We start from the raw sequence: 19,124 nt of genomic DNA, 5'->3' as shown, positions 1-19,124 counted from the left end.
CGATAAAGCTAGCCTGATGGGAAGAACCCAATATTGGTACGCGTTGCCTCCAAACGTGAACCTCAGGAACTTCCTGTGACAGGGTGATGTTTCTATGTGGAAATATGCGTCTTTGAAATCTATCGTCACAAACCAGTCGTCAAACAGAATCTGTGGAACAATAAGTTTGAGCATTAGCATCTTGAACCTGTATGTCCGAAGAGTACGGTTCAGATGATACAGATCTAAAATTGGCCATATACACTTGAATCTGGATTTGGTAAATCTTACCCAAGACACAGACTCAAGCTGCTTCACTGGTTTGCTCACAACTGTCTGTATTTTGATGACAACAGTGAGATGTGCTGGCAGTACGATCCAGAGGAAGGAGATTTTGATTTCCACCGATTTGAAAACAGAATTGAAAAAAATGGTGATAAACTCCTGCCTGATGTGAATCTTGACTACTACGAGGTGGGCAATCTGAGCAGAGCAGGAGCAGACGAGCTGCCAGATTACGTTCGGGAAGATTATATCAAATACCGCAATTACTGTGCCTGCAACATGGACTATGGCATCATAGTCAGCGTTGATAATGAGTGTTTTGACAGAGTCTATGTGACTGAGCACAGTGATCGGACAGATTTCAACAAGGAAGCCACGTACCGCATTAGCAGGGGCCTCATTATGATTATCAGATGGCTGACCTTAGAGGAATTTCTGTTCAGAACTGGGTACTTGAAACAGCAAACAAACATTTTCTCCACTATTCCTGTGACGGTTCCCATATATTTAAGTAACCAAGAACCCCCATGTCCAACTTCACCAGTAACCATACCAGCAATTATGTCTTCTACAAATGAAAACATTTACATTCAGATCGAATCTCCACCCATCATGACAAATGATAATAATACCACCCAAAAACGCACTGGTGTGGAGAGTCAACTGAACAATTTTGTTCAGGATAATATCATCCAGAGAATTTCCAACCTTCAACCTTCATCTCAGGATAACCAAACAACCTCTACCTGCACTCCAATCGCCACGTCTTCAACCTGGATTTCCAACGTTCAACCTACATCTCAGGATAACCAAACAACCTCCACCTGCACTCCAACCATCATGTCTTCAAGGAACCAAGACATTGATATTGAATCATCTCCTGTTTCACAAATGAACTCTCGTGGGATACCTGATCAAACACAAACATACCTTACCAGGATATTTGGTGTGGCGAGATGTGGCTATTGTACCATACTTTAGGCTGGAGTTGGGGGCCACACTAGTTAAAATCTCAATAACGGGGCTGCACCAATACATCAAATCACATTTAATTAATATGTGCTTTATACATTTTATGAGATTTATTCAAGTAGTATACAGAAGAATACATGACTCCAAAGCAATAGTCTGCAAGGAATCACTTGACAAAAACATTATGATTGTAGGTCAGGCAGTTTAAGACCTATGAACACAAACTATTTCACAGACTGAAATCTTTGTAGCGCTTTTAAGCACTGAGATTGTTCATTAACATACAGTATCTCACAAAAGTGAGTACACCCCTCACATTTTTGTAAATATTTGATTATATCTTTTCATGTGACAACACTGAAGAAATGACACTTTGCTACAATGTAAAGTAGTGTGTACAGCTTGTATAATAGTGTAAATTTGCTGTTCTTTCAAAATAACTCAACACACAGCCATTAATGTCTAATGCGCTGGCAACAAAAGTGAGTACACCCCTAAATGAAAATGTCCAAATTGGGCCCAATTAGTCATTTTCCCTCCCCGGTGTCATGTGACTTGTTAGTGTTACAAGTTCTCATGTGTGAATGGGGAGCAGGTGTGTTAAATTTGGTGTCATCGCTCTCACACTCCCTCATACTGGTCACTGGATGTTCAACATGAAACCTTATGGGTATCGGCTGAGAAATTTAGTATCGGTGCATCACTAATTGACAGTGAGTTGGCATACACAAGTGACCAGTGTCTGTGCAAGAATCCCCCAGCATCTACACTTTTTAAGAAGACTGAGGGTATCTGGTGTTAGTAGTAAGATTATGCTACCCCAGTTTTTCATTTTATTTTGTTGTATTTATCGGCCACACGTTAATGGCCGGTCCGTGATACTAAATTGTAACTATATCTGTTGAATGTTCCTGTCATCATGACGTGTGTGTATTTGTGTGGAGAGGGTAGAGGGTGTGTGTGTGTGTGTGTGTGTGTGTGGATATTTGCCTGTATGTATATGAAAGACCGCTTTACATGATTTTGCATGTTTTGCTGTGTACAGCATAATATTATGGGCTACATATTGACTGTGACAGTACTGAGTACATTGGAGTCATTCTTGTTCTTTTCCTTTCACGTAGAAGAACGTATTTTGGAAAAGAAATGCTTTTTTATCGAATGGTTTATGGATTTATTGGTTAAATGCCTGTTGACATTTATCTAATTTTTGGATGTCAATGTGGCTGCACCTGCTACAAAATTATACCGAGAGGGATACAATCTCTACCTTCTACCTACAATCTCTACCTACAATTTCTAAACTTTCTACCACATGACCGGATCTTCTATTCTATAAAAAAAAAAAAAAAAGGTAAGTACAAAGAATTATTTTTGTACTTACATTTTCCAACAACTGCTCATTATAGAATACAAGTACTAAAAATGGATGGAAGTTTTAACTACAACGTATCTCAATGTTCATCAGAACAAATTCATTAACCAAACCTATAAAGCTGCAAAGAAAAAAAAATGTTTCTCCACCAGCACATTACTGTTTAATTGAGAGGTTTGCTGTTGCTAAGTAACCTTGGACACTCCCACTCTAGCCTCAGTATATATCAGTTCACTTTCCAAACAATCAAACATTCTGCATGAGGAAGTATTCTTTTGTTAAGTTGAACTTCATTCATTCCTGAGAGGAAATAACAAAGTTTTTTTTTTTTTACATTGTTGCATGTGCTGAACTTTAAAATTTTTTTTTTTTTTTAAATATCACTAAAATAATATTTCTTTTGTTATGCATTTTCCCCCTCTTGTGTCATGCTTGAGGCCTTATAAATTAGCAACACGCTTTTCCCTCCTAGTGGATTGTAGCAACTGGTCGTGGGAGGGGAATAGAAATATGCCCAGTACATATACATATACAGTGGCAAGAAAAAGTATGTGAACCTTTTGGAATTTCATGGTTTTCTGAATAAATTTGTCATAAAATGTGATCTGATCGTCATCTAACTCAAGGGTATTGACAAATATAATGTGCCTAAAATAATAACACAAAATAAATTCTGATCTTTCATGTCTTTATTGAGAACAACCAAAAAAACTCATAGTGCTTGTGGAAAAAGTATGTGAACCCTTGAGTTAATGACCTCAAAAAAGCTAATTGGAGTCAGGTTTTAGCACACCTGGAGTCTCGTTAATAAAATGACTTTGGAGGTGTGGACTACAGCTACTTTCACTGATAAAAACCCCTCAAACTTTTGGAGTTTGCTCTGCACAAGAAGTACATACTTATGTGAGCCATGCCTCGCCAAAAAGAGTTTTCAGAGGATCTACGATCAAGAATTGTTGATTTACATAAAGCTGGCAAGGGTTACAAAGTGATTTCAAAGACTTTAGAAATTCACCAGTCTACAGTTAGGAAAACATTCTACAAATGGAGACACTTTGGGACTGTTGCTACTCTACCAAGAAGTGGGCGCCCAGTCAAAATGACACCAAGAGCACAACAAAGACTCATCAATGAGGTAAACAAACAACCCCGAATGACAGCCAAAGATTTGAAGGCATCGTTGGAACTGGCTAACATCTCTGTTCATGAGTTTATAATACGTAAAACACTGAACAAGCAGGGTAGCTACGGCAGGACACCACGAAGGAAGCCACTGCTTTGCTGCACACCTGAAGTTTACAAAAGAGCACACTGACATTCCACAGCGGTATTGGCAAAATGTATTGTGTACTGATGAAACTAAGATTGAACTATTTGGAAAAACCACACAGCACTACATCTGGTGTAGAAAGGGCATGGCATATCATTATGAAAACATCCCAACCGTAAAGTATGGTGGAGGAAACGTCATGATTTGGGCCTGCTTTGCTGCATCAGGGCCTGGACAGCTTGCAATCATTGAGGGGAAGATGAAATCTCAAGTATATCAGACAATTCTTCAGGATAATGTGAGAATGTCTGTACGTCAACTGAAACTGTGTAGAAGTTGGGTGATGCAACAGGACAACGACCCAAAACACTGGAGCAAGTCCACAACAGAATGGCTTCAGAAAAACAAAATCCGCCTTTTGAAGTGGCCAAGTCAGAGCTCAGACCTCAACCCAATAGAGATGCTATGGAATGACTTGAAGAGAGCCATACACATAAGACGTCCAAAGAATATGACCGAGCTAAAGCAGTTCTGCCAGGAAGAATGGGCTAAAATTCCTCCTGAACGATGTGCAGGTCTGATCCCACAGCTACAGGAAGCACCTGGTTGAGGTTATTGCTGCCGGGGGGGTCAACCAGTTATTAATTCTAAGGGTTCACTTACTTTTTCCACTGCCATTTTGAATGTTGACTGAGTGTGCTCAATAAAGACATGAGGGATCAGAATTTATTTTGTGTTATTATTTTAGACACGTTATATTTGTCAATAACCTTGACTTAGATGAAGATCAGATCACATTTTATGACAAATTTATACAGTAAAACCATGAAATTCCGAAAGGTTCACATACTTTTTCTTGCCACTGTTGGTAGTAAATAATATATTTATATATTTAGAACAAAGCTCCTCCATCAGCTTTGTGAGCAACATGTTTCTGAAGATGAAGAACGGTTAAGTTAGTGCCCTGCTGCAATTCTTGATCAGAATGAAGGTTTTGAGGGCCCAGGTATGGTCCTTCAACATGTGGACAATGAGGAACTCTGATTGCTGATCAGGCCTACCACTGTGGTGTCTGCAAATTTGATTATAGCTTTGGAGCCATAAGCAGGTACGCATTTGTGGTTGAAGAGGAAGTAGAGAAGGTTAAGCAAATAGCCCTGTGCAGTGTTGAGGTTGCAGGTGTAGAAGGTGTGGTTGCCAAGCCTAACAGAATGATGTCTAATAGCAAGGACATCCAGGGACCTATTACAATGGAAGATGGAGATGTCGAGGTCTGTGTATTTAGAGATCAACTTGGAAAGGTTGAACTGAAATTGATGAATAGCTTTTATCCAGGTGGGTTATGGTAGGTGTCCTCTATTGAATTGTTGAGCTGGTAGGAAAACTGATAATGATCCAGTGATCAGGGCAGGCAGGCTTTCATATGTGAAAAGACCAGCCTCTCAAAACACTTGCCAATGATAGCTGTGTAAATGACAGGATAGAGGCACAGTGATGGCAGTTTTAAAGCAGGTATGGACCACTACTTGGGGTAGGGACAGGTTGAAAATATCCATGATATTCCTGGCTAACTGCCCTGTATAGGCCCTGACTACAGTACCTGGCCTGGGATGCCATCAGCCCAGCAGTTTTGCATGTATTTATGGAACACACATCACTAGTGGAAAGTGCGAGTGGCAGGTCATTAGGGCGGAGCTCAGCTTTGTAAGATGGTTCTATTTTTTTTTTTAAATCTATCGGATTATCAGGCTGCTGACCTTAGAGATCTTTCTCACAAAAACTGGGTATTTGAGACTGCAAGAGGACACTGATCAGGGAACTGGGTATTCAACACTGTGTAACGACTCTGATCTGAATGCTGAGTATTCGATACAAGTAGAGGATTCTAGTTTTTGGGATCATAATAAATATAAAAACCGCTGCGGATGTATCACACTATTAACTCTGGGTATAAATGATAAATTATTAAACTTACACAAAGTTAACACGTATTTAAATACAGTAAATGACAGTGATTTCTGTTGTTTCTAAGAAATTCTACAACCCCTTGATCTAACCCAGGGGTGTCCCGTCTTATCCGCAAAGGGCCGGTGTGGGTGCAGGTTTTCATTCCAACCAAGCAGAAGCCACACCTGAGTGTACTGAAAGCCAAGATCAACTGATTAAACAGGTGGAACCAGGTGTTTCTCCTACTTGGTTGGAATGAAAACCTGCACCCACACCGGCCCTTTCCAGATAAGATTGGACACCCCTGTTCTAACCTAAACTGTAACCCTTCATATAAGTTGGCCATACATGTAAGACCATGTTACAACACAATGTCAGGTGGCAGGGAAGGGTGCACCTGCAGGTACATTAACATTTTATTTAGAATGGCCAGGCGATTGGCAAACAGCATAGACTATTTCCTGAAAAGTTTCATGGTTAAAAAACAAAAACCGATCATCAGTCCTGGAGGTGTTCATAACACAGCTCTTACACTCTTCTTTTTCCTTCTGGTGTTCGAATACCTCCTGATATTTATGTAGCTCCAAAGTAAAAGTCCTCTACATAATATCGACTATATTATGTAATCAGTTCAAAAGCCAATACTCATTATTCAAAAATACATTTTTAAAAATTAAATTGATTAAGTTGTTGTTGTTGTTAAGATTAAAGTAAGGCTTGTAATATTGAAAGTGTTTCTAGGTAATAATAAGATAATACTGAAAATTTCTGTGATATAATACCTTTGGGTGTTTTTTTTTTTTCTTGTCTGAACATTATAGTTAACACTGACTAATTTATTGATCTTGATTCTAGTTGATGGTGGTAACTGGAAAATAATTTATATAATGTTTACCACTCTGCTTAATCACCTGAATAGTGTTTAAAACCTTATGTTCTTTTACTTGCAGAAAAGTGTGAAAGAGCTTTATATATATATATATATATATTTCTATTAATTTTAAATCAGCTTATTATATAACTCTCTCTCTCTCTCTCAAATGTATGTCATTATTCAACAAAACAAGAACAATCATTGTTAAACAATATTTTTTCTTGTCTGAACATTATAGTCAACACTGCCTAATTTATTGATCTTGTTTCCAGTTGATGCTAATAACTGCGAATGAGACCGGGTGCCTCATAAGCAATAGAGATTGCTTCCACTATCCAATTAGAGATGCGCTTCTTTGACACATCATCACCCCTACTGTTGCTGCCAAGCAGACAAGCAGCTGCTTCGACTTACACCAGTGGCCGGAGCGGTGGACGTAAGTACAGAGAGCCCTTACTGGACACGGTAGGTGCAATTTCTCTTGTTCCGGTATGAGGAACGGAGGAGGGCAGAAAGCCTGCAACAGTACTGGCTGGGCAGCAGACATAGGTACTTTAGGAATATAATCTGGACTAGAATATAGGAAGGCCTTGGCTAATCCAGGGGCAAAGTCAAGGCAGGAATGGCCAACAGAGAGAGCTTGTAGATCTCCTACTTGCTTGAGAGATGTCAGGGCCAGCAGAATAGCTACCTTTAGAGTCTGAAGCCTCTCTGAGGCTGACTCTAAGTGCTCAAATGGAGCACCTGACAGACCTTCTAGGACCACAGAAAGGTCCCAGAAAGGTATGCGTGGTCTGTAGATGAGCCTCAGCCACCTGACACCATGTACAAACCTCAAAGTTAGAGGATATTTCCCCACAGAGACTCCATAAATAGGGGCGTGGCTGGCCAAAAGGGTGGCCACGTAGACCCTGATTATAGAAGGAGCCAAACCTGCTGAGAAACGTCCTTGTAAGAACTTCAGGACTGTAGTTATTGCACAGTTCACTGGGGCTAGCTGATGTTCCACGAGACAAAAAGTCGCCACTTGAGTGCATACAATTTCCTCATGGCTAGAGCTCTAGTGTTCAACATGGTCTCTACAACCTCAGTTCTGAGACCAGAATCTATGAGCTGGTGCCCTTCAGGGGCCAAACCTAAAGTTTCCACAGGTCCGGCCGAGGTTGATAAATCAGCCCTCTGGCTTGAGACAGTAAATCCCTGTAGACGAGCATCTCCCAAGGAGTGCCGTCTAGCAAGAATATTATCTCTGAGAACCATATTCCAGCTGGACAATAAGATACTACTAACAGTAGACTTAGATGGTATTGGCGAACTCTCACTAAAACTTGTGGGAGCAGAGCAATAGGGGAAAAAGCATACAGTTGTGACTACGGCCAAATGTGCACCATGATGTCCAGCCCCATGGTGCGGGAGGAGTGAGGGCGAACCACAGGCAGTGTGTTGTCTCCTCAGAGGCCAACACATCCACTTCCACTTGGCCGAACCTCCGCCATATGGACTCCACCACTTGAGGATGGAGCTTCCAACCCCCGGGCCTCAGACCCTGCCTCGACAGGATGTCCACTCCCATATTCCGGCTACCCGGAATGTACATTGCACTCACTGACAAGAACCTTACCTCTGCCCAGAGAAGAATTAGTTGCACCTGCCTGAACAGGGGGCGTGAACGTAATCCTCCCTGGTGGTTGATATATGAGACGACCGCTGTGTTGTCTATCACAATTAACACATGGTGACCTCTTAATTGAGGAAGAAAGAACTTCAGTGCTAGAAATACAGCCCGCAGCTCTAGGCAATTTATATGCCACTCCAGATGAGGTCCGCTCCAAAGACCGTGAGGGAGGCGTCTGTCATTACCGTTTTGCGATAAGGAGCCGCCCTTAGAAAGTGACCCAAGGTTAGAAACCGGGGACAGCTCCAAATTCTCAGAGCACATAGGCATCACTGCATGACACTGATTACTCTCAGAGGTTTCGTCCTCGGACGAAACCCCCAACTTTTCATCCACCACTGAAATGGTCTTATGTGCAACAGGCCCAATGGTATGACGTTGGCTGCTGCTACCATAAGCCCCAACAGTCTCTCAAAGAGACCTGAGGGGAAGCCCAGATCCAGCTTTATCTTGCTCAATGTTGATAGGATTGACCCTACGCAGGTTGGGGATAGAAACGCCCTTATCATAGCAGAATCCTTATAACCCCTAGAAAAGTTGTCCTGTGCACTGGAGAAAGCATATTTTTCTTGAGGTTCAACCTGATCCCGAAGCTCCTCATGTGGGTGAGAACAACATCTCTATGTTGAATTGCCAGTTCCCTGGATAGTGCTAGAATTAAGCAGTCATCCAGGTAGTTTAGTACACGGATGCCTTGGAGTCGCAAGGGAGCCAGAATGGCATCCACACACTTTGTGAAGGTGCGAGGCGATAAAGCTAGCCTGATGGGAAGAACCCAATATTGGTACGCGTTGCCTCCAAACGTGAACCTCAGGAACTTCCTGTGACAGGGTGATGTTTCTATGTGGAAATATGCGTCTTTGAAATCTATCATCACAAACCAGTCGTCAAACTGAATCTGTGGAACAATAAGTTTGATCGTCAGCATCTTGAACCTGTATGTCCGAAGAGTACGGTTCAGATGATGCAGATCTAAAATTGGCCATATACACCCATCTTTTTTGCAGACCAGGAAATAACGGCTGTAGAAACCTCCCTCCCTCAGGTTCTATGGCTCCTTTGTCCAATAAGGATCCTAATTCCTGCACTAACATTTTTTTTGGCTTTCCATAGCGGAAGGAGGAGTCGTGATGCAAGCTCCAAAATCTGGCGGAGAGCCTCTTCCAGATCCATACAAGATCCCCAGGACCTGAGCCGGCTGGTTGCCTTGGCAGCAGCCGGCCCAGATCTGTGAGGCTCTGAAACCCAACTCCCTTTGGCTGTGAAGAGAGTGAGTCGTGAGCGGAGCTGCCTAATTGTAAGTCATTCACAATGCGCACAGTCAGACCTCTCAAGGCTGCCCTGGCAGGCTCCACCCATAGACATTTCACACAGAAAGTGTGTCCATCCTCCCCCGTGATGAAATGGGAGCAAGGCATGACGCACTTCCTGTATCCTCTCTCACTCATACTTTTCTCTTTTTTTAAAGGGACAGAAAAGTAAAGAGATTTTTCTTTCTTTTTTTTGAAAAGATAGAGTGCCGTTTTTATATCACGCAATACGCTTAATTGCCACGTCACCTGATCACTGCAAGCCTATAAATAGGCATGAAGTTACACAAGCTTCAGATAACAGTCATGCGCAAGGGAGCTTCCCACAGCGTGGAGCTCACACAAAGTAGCGTTCCTTTTCAAAGGGAACACTCGCTGTTGCTGAGGATGGCCCCACACAGGCAGCCTAAAAACCATAAAGATGGCTTTGGACTTTGATTCATATGAACAGTTTTGATATGATAGCTTTAGGACTGCAATTGCCACAAACAGTTTTGCGCTCAAGTCTCCATCAGTGTATGCTCAGACTTCATGTGAAAACTATAATGAATTTCCTGGTTACTATACCACACAAGGTTCAATACTCCTGGATTTATATGTATGGATATATCCTTCTTGATTTATTGACATTTTCTGTAAGGAGACCTTTATTTAACACTAATGGAAGGAGTCTCCATTGTCAGCACTTTGTAACAGTCAGAGGTAAAGCTGTAACTTTGTGACATGAAATTTTTACACTTTGCATATTTAATGTTTTATTTATAGATCCTAAGAAGGAGACACGATGCCCAAACTAAAAACTCTTAATGAACTGAAGCAGCTGGAGGAATCTGGATTTGGTAAACCTTTTCCAAGACATGGACTTAAGCTGCTTTACTGGTTTGCTCACGACTGTCTGTATTTTGATGACAATAGTGAGATGTGCTGGCAGTACGATCCAGAGGAAGGAGATTTTGCTTTCCACCTATTTGAAAACAGAATTGAAAAAAATGGTGATAAACTCCTGCCTGATGTGAATCTTGACTACTATGTGGTGGGCAATCTGAGCAAAGCAGGAGCAGACGAGCTGCCAGATTACGTTCGGGAAGATTTTATCAAAAACTGTAATAATAAAACCCGCAACATGGACCGCATCATAGTCAGCGTTGAAGATGAGTATTTTGACAGAGTCTATGTGACTGAGCACAGTGATCGGACAGATTTCAACAAGGAAGCCACGTACCGCATTAGCAGGGGCCTCATTATGATTATCAGACGGCTGATCTTAGAGGAATTTCTGTTGAGAACTGGGTACTCGAAACAGCAAACAAACATTTTCTTCACTATTCCTGTGACAGTTCCCATATATTTAAGTAACCAAGAACCCCTATGTCCAACTTCACCAGTAACCATACCAGCAATTATGTCTTCTACAAATGAAAACATTTGCATTCAGATCGAATCTCCACCCATCATGACAAATGATAATAATACCACCCAAAGACGCACTAGTGTGGAGAGTCAACTGAACAATTTTGTTCAGGACAATATCATCCATAGTTTGAGAATTTCCAACCTTCAACCTCCATCTCAGGATAACCAAACAAGCTCTACCTGCACTCCAATCGCCACATCTTTAACCTGGAATTCCAACCTTCAACCTCCATCTCAGGATAACCAAACAACCTCTACCTGCACTCCAATCGCCACATCTTTAACCTCGAATTCCAACCTTCAACCTACATCTCAGGATAACCAAACAACCTCCATCTGCATTCCAACCATCATGTCTTCAAGGAACCAAGACATTGATATTGAATCATCTCCTGTTTCACAAATGAACTCTCATGTGTTAACTGATCACACACAAACATACCTTACCAGGATATTTCGTGGGGCAAGATGTTGCAATTGTACCATACTTTAGGCTGGAGTTGGGGGCCACACTAGTTAAAATCTCAATAATGTGGCTGCACCAATACATCCAATCACATTTAATTAATATGTGCTTTGTACATTTTATGAGATTTATTCAAGTAGTATACAGTAGAATACATGACTCCAAAGCAATAGTCTCCAAGGAATCACTTGACAAAAACATTATGATTGTAGGTCAGGCAGTTTAAGACCTATGAACACAAACTATTTCACAGACTGAAATCTGTGTAGTGCTTTTAAACACTGAGATTGTTCATTAACATATGAGTTTTATTGTTATCATAGCTGAAGAATTATGTCTGGACTACATGCAGTTAAAGCAATATTTAGTGTGTGTACATACAGTACTGTATGATTCATAATCTTTATGACTACACTTCAACAGACTTTACATTAGTAAAAAAATATATACTAATGAGGAAAAAATATAGAAATTAACAACAATAATTTTCATTAGTGTCTTTTACAGACGAATGAGACCAGCCATCTGTTAAAATATCAGGCTTTAGAAATCAACATATATTTTATATATATATATATATATATATATATATATATATATATATATATATATATATATATATACACACACACACACACACACACACACACACACACACACATATATATATATATATATATATATATATATATATATATATATATACACATATATATATATATATTAGACATTCTAGCAGCAAAGGCTTTGTACACATGGTAGGCTGTACATGTACAAGCAAGTATGATATAATGTTGGATTTGGTTTGATGAGAGTAGATGACTTCATATGCATGTTTTTTTTTTTTTTAAACATGACCTCACTTCCTGTTTTAAATGATCACTGTCAAATTTGTTTGCTTGCTATGGATGGTTTCCAATATCAACTGAACAGAAAGGCCTCAAGAACAAATAAACATGTGTGGTGACCATGGATGAGCAGACAATATTAATAATATCGACACTGAACATATATTTTATATATATAAACTGAATGATATACATTTGTAAATAAAAACTGTATGCCGAAATGTTGTACAAATGTTTTTATTTAGCTTCTTGTTAACCTTGCCTTGGCATCCGAGATCATGCTGTTTAAGAAACGTCACATCTCTGATATTGCCAGATTCTGAAGTCATTTCAAGTAAAAGAGTCTGAAATGAGATTTTTTGAAGATTTTTTTTAGAGCACCACCTTTAAACACACACCTGTCTCTGAGCCTGCAATAACTGGGTAGTGGGCAGTGTTTTAGAGATAAGCATGTGTAGTGCGAATTTAATATCGACATTTTAGACCTCAAACTTAAATACAGACTTAAGCTTTATTCAAATGTTACATGAGAGTAATACACATAAGGTACATTTAGCAAAAAAAAACAAGTATATCACACAATTCTGAACTTGAATTTTAGCACTTTATTTTTGCGTGAAGTCAGATTGAGTGAGGAGAACTTTTAAGTCCAGTGCCCAAGTCTGACAATCTGATGTGACATTCATAAACACAGTAGAATGCCATTTAAAGTCGATATGAAATATTTAAATAGTTATTCATTAAGTTTCCGTATGCATTTTTTCATTGCTTGCCATCATTACATTTCCACATTATCGTATTATGCTTTAAGATTTTGATTGTTTATTGCATTTTGTATTTGGTTTCCCAGACTTTGTTAGTGGTCTTGCCCTATTCATTTTTTGTCTCCAGTGAGAGTTCATAAAAAAAAAAAAAAAAAAATTAAAAGGTAAAAAAAAAAATAAATAAAAGTTGACCACTAGGGTTCACTCGTCTCAGGTGCTTATACTGAAGAAAAATCTGGTAACATTGGAGGCATGAACTAAAATCATAATGGAAAACCTAGAAAGTCAACTTGGGAACAAATATATGTAATATATATTAATATGTGTGACTTTACCTGCATAAATATTGATGAAATTTTTGGACTTAAGTGCTTGAATACAGACCTTACTATGATTTCAGAACTGGTGACTTAAGTCCAAAACCTCCATTCCAAAAACTCCAGATTCCTCGGCTTTGCCAACTTTTATCAGTGCTTCATCCAGGGCTTCAGCTCCATGAACCGCTTAACAGACCTTCAGCTATAAGAGCTGTGTACTATGAAAATTTCTCCTACTGCATACCGAATTCCCTTTTGATAAGTTTCAGGCATGGCTCATGGATCCTCTAGATCATTTTAATTTGCTTCCAGAGTGAATGGGAAAACAATTGACGTTTGCCTTTAACCAGTGAACATTCCATTTTATCTACTGTAATATAATAATTATAATGTAATAAATGTAATGATGGTGCTTTTTTTTTTTTAGGACATTAGAGATGCCGTAGTTGTAGTGTGTTGGTGCATGGTGGGAAATTTAGTCAAGAAGTTCTCATAGTAAAAATTTGACACTGAAGTTCAGATATGTGTCTCGTGTGTATTATTTTTCGTTAATACATCACATTTATAAACACACTCCCTACATGTCACATCTCCTAATGATCCTGATATCATGTTTTATCACAAATCTGTCATCATTCTGTCTTCTCCTTTCAACCTACTAGGGAGAGACTTAATGTTTAAGCTGAAGTGTTCTCTGTTCCCTGCATGATGCTAGATTCACTCTGTTAACTCAATCTAATCTGTGTTTTTCCTGTCTGCCATGTGGGTAATGACGAGCCCGACTGCACGGAGCATCCGCTACCTGAAGCATTAGAAGTGGTGCCTAAAACTTTATGGAATACTAATGAAAGCGTACTAATGAAGGAGGCCTCGTTAAGGTAACCCCTTATGCCGCAAACCTCAAAACTACTCGGCGCATTCATTGTAAGCAATATCCGCTATCAGCAGAAAAGGACTTAGCCATCCAGCCTATAGACTAAGGAGAAGGTGAACTCTTTCTGTTATCTAAGTTCAGCCCCGGCTCTGGGACTCCTGGACTACTCGTCCACGTTCCACCTGTATGTTTCCGAGGATGGGAGCACAGCAGCAGGGGTCCTGGCCCAGGAACACGGTGGTTGCTACCGTCCAGTAGCATATCCTTCCAAATCTCTAGAACCTGAAGTTCAAGGTATGCCTGCCTGTTTAAGAGCTGTTTCTGTGTCCGCTCTCATGGTCAGTGATGCTGAAAAGGTGGTTCTTTTACATCCACTCACATCGCACACACCTCATTGGGTTTTATCTATCCTGAATAGCATTCAGACACAACACATGACCGCCCAGCATAGTTCAGGATATGAAGCTATCCTTTATGCCATACACAACCTCACCATTAAAACTGTAACCACTGTTAACAGCCCTGCAGTCCTGCTCCACAGACTTCTGCGTGCCTGCTCGGAGGAGCCTGCACCTGAAGCTTGGTTGGAACATGACTGTTTGAGCTACATACATGACTCCTCATCACTCTGATCTGGTCCATCACAGCATCCCCTGGAAGGAGGGGAGGAAATATATGTTGATGGATCGTGTTCTAAACCTAATGACTCAACATTTTTATGTAGCTACTCTGTGTGTTCATTACCAAATATTGTTCATGAGGCTCCCCCTATCCCCTTTAATTCTGCTCAGGCTGCAGAACTTGTTGCTCTCACACATGCTTGTCATCTCTTTAAGGGTAAGACTGTTAGTTTTTATACTGATTCATGTTATGCTTTTGCAGTCGCACATGATTTTGGTAAGATATGACATGCTCGTGGTTTTCATGCCGCTGATGGTAAGCCCATATTGCATGCCACGCTTGTTTCTGATCTTTTTAGAAGCCTCGCTTTTAACTGACAGGCTTGCTATTGTTAAGGTTAAAGGTCATGACTCCTGTAACACAGAACAGGGCCGTGGTAATTCACTCGCTGATAAAATAGCTAGGTGGGCCTTGAAAGAGGGCTCACCAGACACTTTGTCCAAAATAATGTCTCCATTTTTCACATTTTCTCCATTCTCTGAGTCCTTGTGACATTGATGTTGCTTTTTTACAGACACAGGCCTCCCCAGACAACCTCATATTTTGTTCCTTTGAAGGTTGTTCTCCAGCACTCACTGATACACTAATACACTGCTCTGATGTCCGTCTCGCTCTTCCGTCTTCTGTCCTACTTTTCCTTGTGCCCAATTTTCATGGTGTTTCTCATGTCGCATGAAGAGGGACACTCACAAAACTGTTAAACTACTCCTCAATGCATGTTTAACCATTTCCACCACCTAGTGGTCCTTCTCAGGCACTACAAATTGACTTCACACACATGCCGGTTATCAGAGGCCTCAAATATCTTCTAGTTATTGTGGATAAATTCTCTAAATGGTTCGAAGCCTTTCCATGCCCAAAGGAAAATGCCAATACCGTTGTTAAAATTTTTGCAAAAGAAATCCCATGGTACTGTATCCCCCAAACTATTGATAGTGACAATGGGACACCTTTTGTTTCCAAAGTAACACAGAAACTGCACAAGTATCTAAACATTGATTGGCACTTTCATATTCCATATCATTCCCAGAGCTCAGGGATTATGGAAAGAAAAAATCGCACCATTAAGGAATGCCTTGTTAAGGGGCTCTTAGAGATCCCCTCAAGTAATTGGATTGATTTATTACCCACCGTCCTATGTGACCTTCGCATGACTTCTAATAAGAAAACTACATTGTCTGCTTTTGAGATCATTATGGGAAGACCATTTCCCACTCCGTGGACTAAGGGTAACCCAGGTGTTTTCCAGGTGTTCGATTGAAAAATCGAACAGTATATATATGGTGTTGTTTCTGTTTCTCTCCTTCTGCCCACAGAACAGCCCACTCACTCTTTCCTCCCAGGTGACATAGTTCTCGTCAAAAGTCTGAAACCATGAAAGGTTGGAAAAGCAGCCTTCGGTCATCCTGCACGTGTGCTGGCTGTTACCCATACTGCTGTCCTCACGGATTCACAACCCCAGAGGATTCATGCCAACCGCATCAAGCGCTGTCCAGTGACAAGAGACAATTCTGCTATCAAGTAGCCCTGAGGGGGTCTCATCACATCTCACCTCAACACATCCTCAACAGATGAGAAAGGGGAACATTCACAATCAAGCTGCCTTTAGGGGGCCTCTTCGCATCTCATTTAACACATACACATGCAGCCTTATTTTGTATTAGAAATACACACACAGTTTTTTTTTTTCTTGTGCTCTGTAGTGTCCACAGAGATCATGTGCAGGTCCTTTTAAAGACCTAAAAGGGTAATGTTAAGTTTCAGGCATGATCTCTGTGTCTCAGTTCTGAAGGTCTCTAGTTTGTGTCACGATGTACCAGAACAGAATTGTTTCCTGTTCCCAAACCTACGTAATAGATGTTTTGATTTGATCTGTGACCTGTTCCAATTGACATTTATCATTCTTTATCAGTATTTCTGTGTGTATATATACTTACAAGCGAAACATCAAAGACTGTAACACAAAGCGAATCAGGTTTAGCCTTAAAAAGGGTTCAAATTCTATTGGTAAGGTTTATATTACTGAGCACATTGATGTATCATGCTTCAACCCAGATGCCACTTCTGCGTTGACACTGAGCTTCTTAAGACCATCAGTGATCTGCCAGTTGAGGACTTTTACTTAAAAATTAAGAGTCCTGTATGGTAGTCTCGGAAAACCTGAGTGCACCTGAAAACAATTCACACCTCTTTTCCCTGATTTTGAAAGTTTGTCTTTTGGCAAGGAACAGTGTAATCCTCACAGACTAGTTTAATGAAACTGAAGAAGCTGCAAAGCACCATCTGCCCACAAGATGGACAATGCAAGTTGTGCACTCATTGCAAAGAGCTCAGGTGGAAAGATTATGTAATACTAAGCACAGGAACTTCAGTAAATTTGAGCATGTTCTCACTTGGAACTACTGCAAATAAGCTAAAATGGAGCCAAGCTGCTCTGATTGAACAGACTTGTCTAGACCTGTAGAAGACATGTAGACCAGTTGCTGACTGTCTGATCCCTGACTTCTTCACAAGCCCACAGCAGGCCACTGGGGCAACCAACCCTCCGCATGAAGGAGCTGGATACGCAGCATCGGTAAAATCTGGAAACTGTAAAACCTGGCAACCTGGGAGGCATGAACTACAGACAGATGTAAAATCATAATGGATAACCTAGAAATGAACTTGGGTACAAATATATGTAACCAGACTCTTAATATGCGTGACTTTACATGCATAAATATTGATGAAACTTTTGGACTTAAGTGGATGACTCTGAATACGGACCTTACTATGATTTCAGAACTGGTGACTTAAGTCCAAAACCTCCTCCTTCACACCAAGAGTCATGTCTTCAAGAAACCAAGACAGCTGCATTGATATTGAATCACTTCCTATTACATAAATGCAATCTGATTTGAAACCTGACACACAAAAATACTCAATGATCATAGTTTATGAGGAGAGACGTAACAAACCAGGATTTAGACTCTCTATCTAAGTATAATCCCCAATCACAGAAAAAACGAAGTCTTTCAGCTGAAGCAGAAAGACACTCCTTTGAAATAATAATAAATCAATAAAAAACAGTTTGTCTTAAATTATTCTTAAAGTACTTAAATGTCCTGAGAGGAAAATGTCCTATATATTTAAGGCGTCCCCATGTGATGCATGAGACACTCCTAAAGCCCATGCGTGTGTGACACAGTAGTCCAGTCATCTAATGTAGTCATTCCCATCAGATCTGTAAAGTCTTTGTAAGTAGCTATCTGTAATATGACTGTAATATGACTATAATTATACACATTTCATTCCATAGGTAGAGCACTTCACTTTCACACTATTAATGAAGAAACACAGACATGTGGATAACATTTTAGTACAGTAATGCACTAGCTTTCCTTTTCCTACAATCAATCAATCAATCAATCTATGAATCAATCTATCAATCAAGTTGATGAGTGAGAGTATAGTACAAGTAGGTCAAATTAAGTTAAGTCTAGGCCACACCCACTTCCAGTTCAATTCCGAATACAAACAAAAAACTGCAATATAGAAGCAGGTTGAAGTATTTAATTAGATTTACAGCAAAGCACATACACTGCTGATATGTGTCTTGCTTCCTGTATTAATAGATCCATTTCTCCCAACAATTGTGAGATAAAATCTACAAAATTCTCACAAATACAGCAGAGATATCCATGTAGTATTGTTACAGTATGTTTTTTTTTTTCATTTTAGATTAGATTTAGTCAGTTGTCAGACTTGAGTCGGCATCACCGACACATTGTTATGACACACCATGATAATCTCATGTAAACAAGGTAGCAGGACTTTCACAGCCAGGATCTACAGTCGCTCTCCATGAAATGCACGACTGCTCAGAGTCGACCTAATAACAAAGCTTCGTCCTGAATGGCTGGAAGTTCTGTCAGCATCTACGTTGCTACTGTTTTATTCAAAATGTGCATTTTTAAAAATTGTTTAACATTTATTTGATTTGTTTTCTTCTTTTATGATCCGTTGCAGTAAGAACTAATGTGACATATCTGCAGTGGTTCATGTTTACAGCAGGTGGAAGCACACTACATGAAA

General features: G+C 40.1%; 2 protein-coding genes across 2 annotated transcripts in view; one reads left to right on the top strand and one right to left on the bottom strand.

Moving 5' to 3' along the window:
* wdr17 (WD repeat domain 17) overlaps window positions 1–19,124 on the bottom strand; it is a 116,722-nt gene that overhangs the window by 44,771 nt on the left and 52,827 nt on the right. The window lies entirely within an intron of this gene.
* Window positions 6,130–12,116, top strand: LOC108263005 (uncharacterized). Its single transcript, XM_017463373.3, has 2 exons — window positions 6,130–9,674; window positions 10,453–12,116. Exon 2 carries the CDS (start codon window positions 10,472–10,474, stop codon window positions 11,591–11,593), a length of 1,122 nt encoding a protein of 373 aa, XP_017318862.1. The 5' UTR covers window positions 6,130–9,674; window positions 10,453–10,471; the 3' UTR covers window positions 11,594–12,116.

Source organism: Ictalurus punctatus, chromosome 3 (assembly GCF_001660625.3).
Source record: "Ictalurus punctatus breed USDA103 chromosome 3, Coco_2.0, whole genome shotgun sequence".
NCBI classification, from domain to species: Eukaryota; Metazoa; Chordata; class Actinopteri; order Siluriformes; family Ictaluridae; genus Ictalurus; species Ictalurus punctatus.
The sequence above is the reverse complement of the archived record's forward strand: the minus strand, read 5'-3'. Positions and strand labels throughout refer to the sequence as shown.

Excerpts from the sequence above, each read along its gene's own strand:
- LOC108263005 (XM_017463373.3), top strand. The coding sequence starts at position 10,472 with ATGCCCAAACTAAAAACTCTTAATGAACTGAAGCAGCTGGAGGAATCT.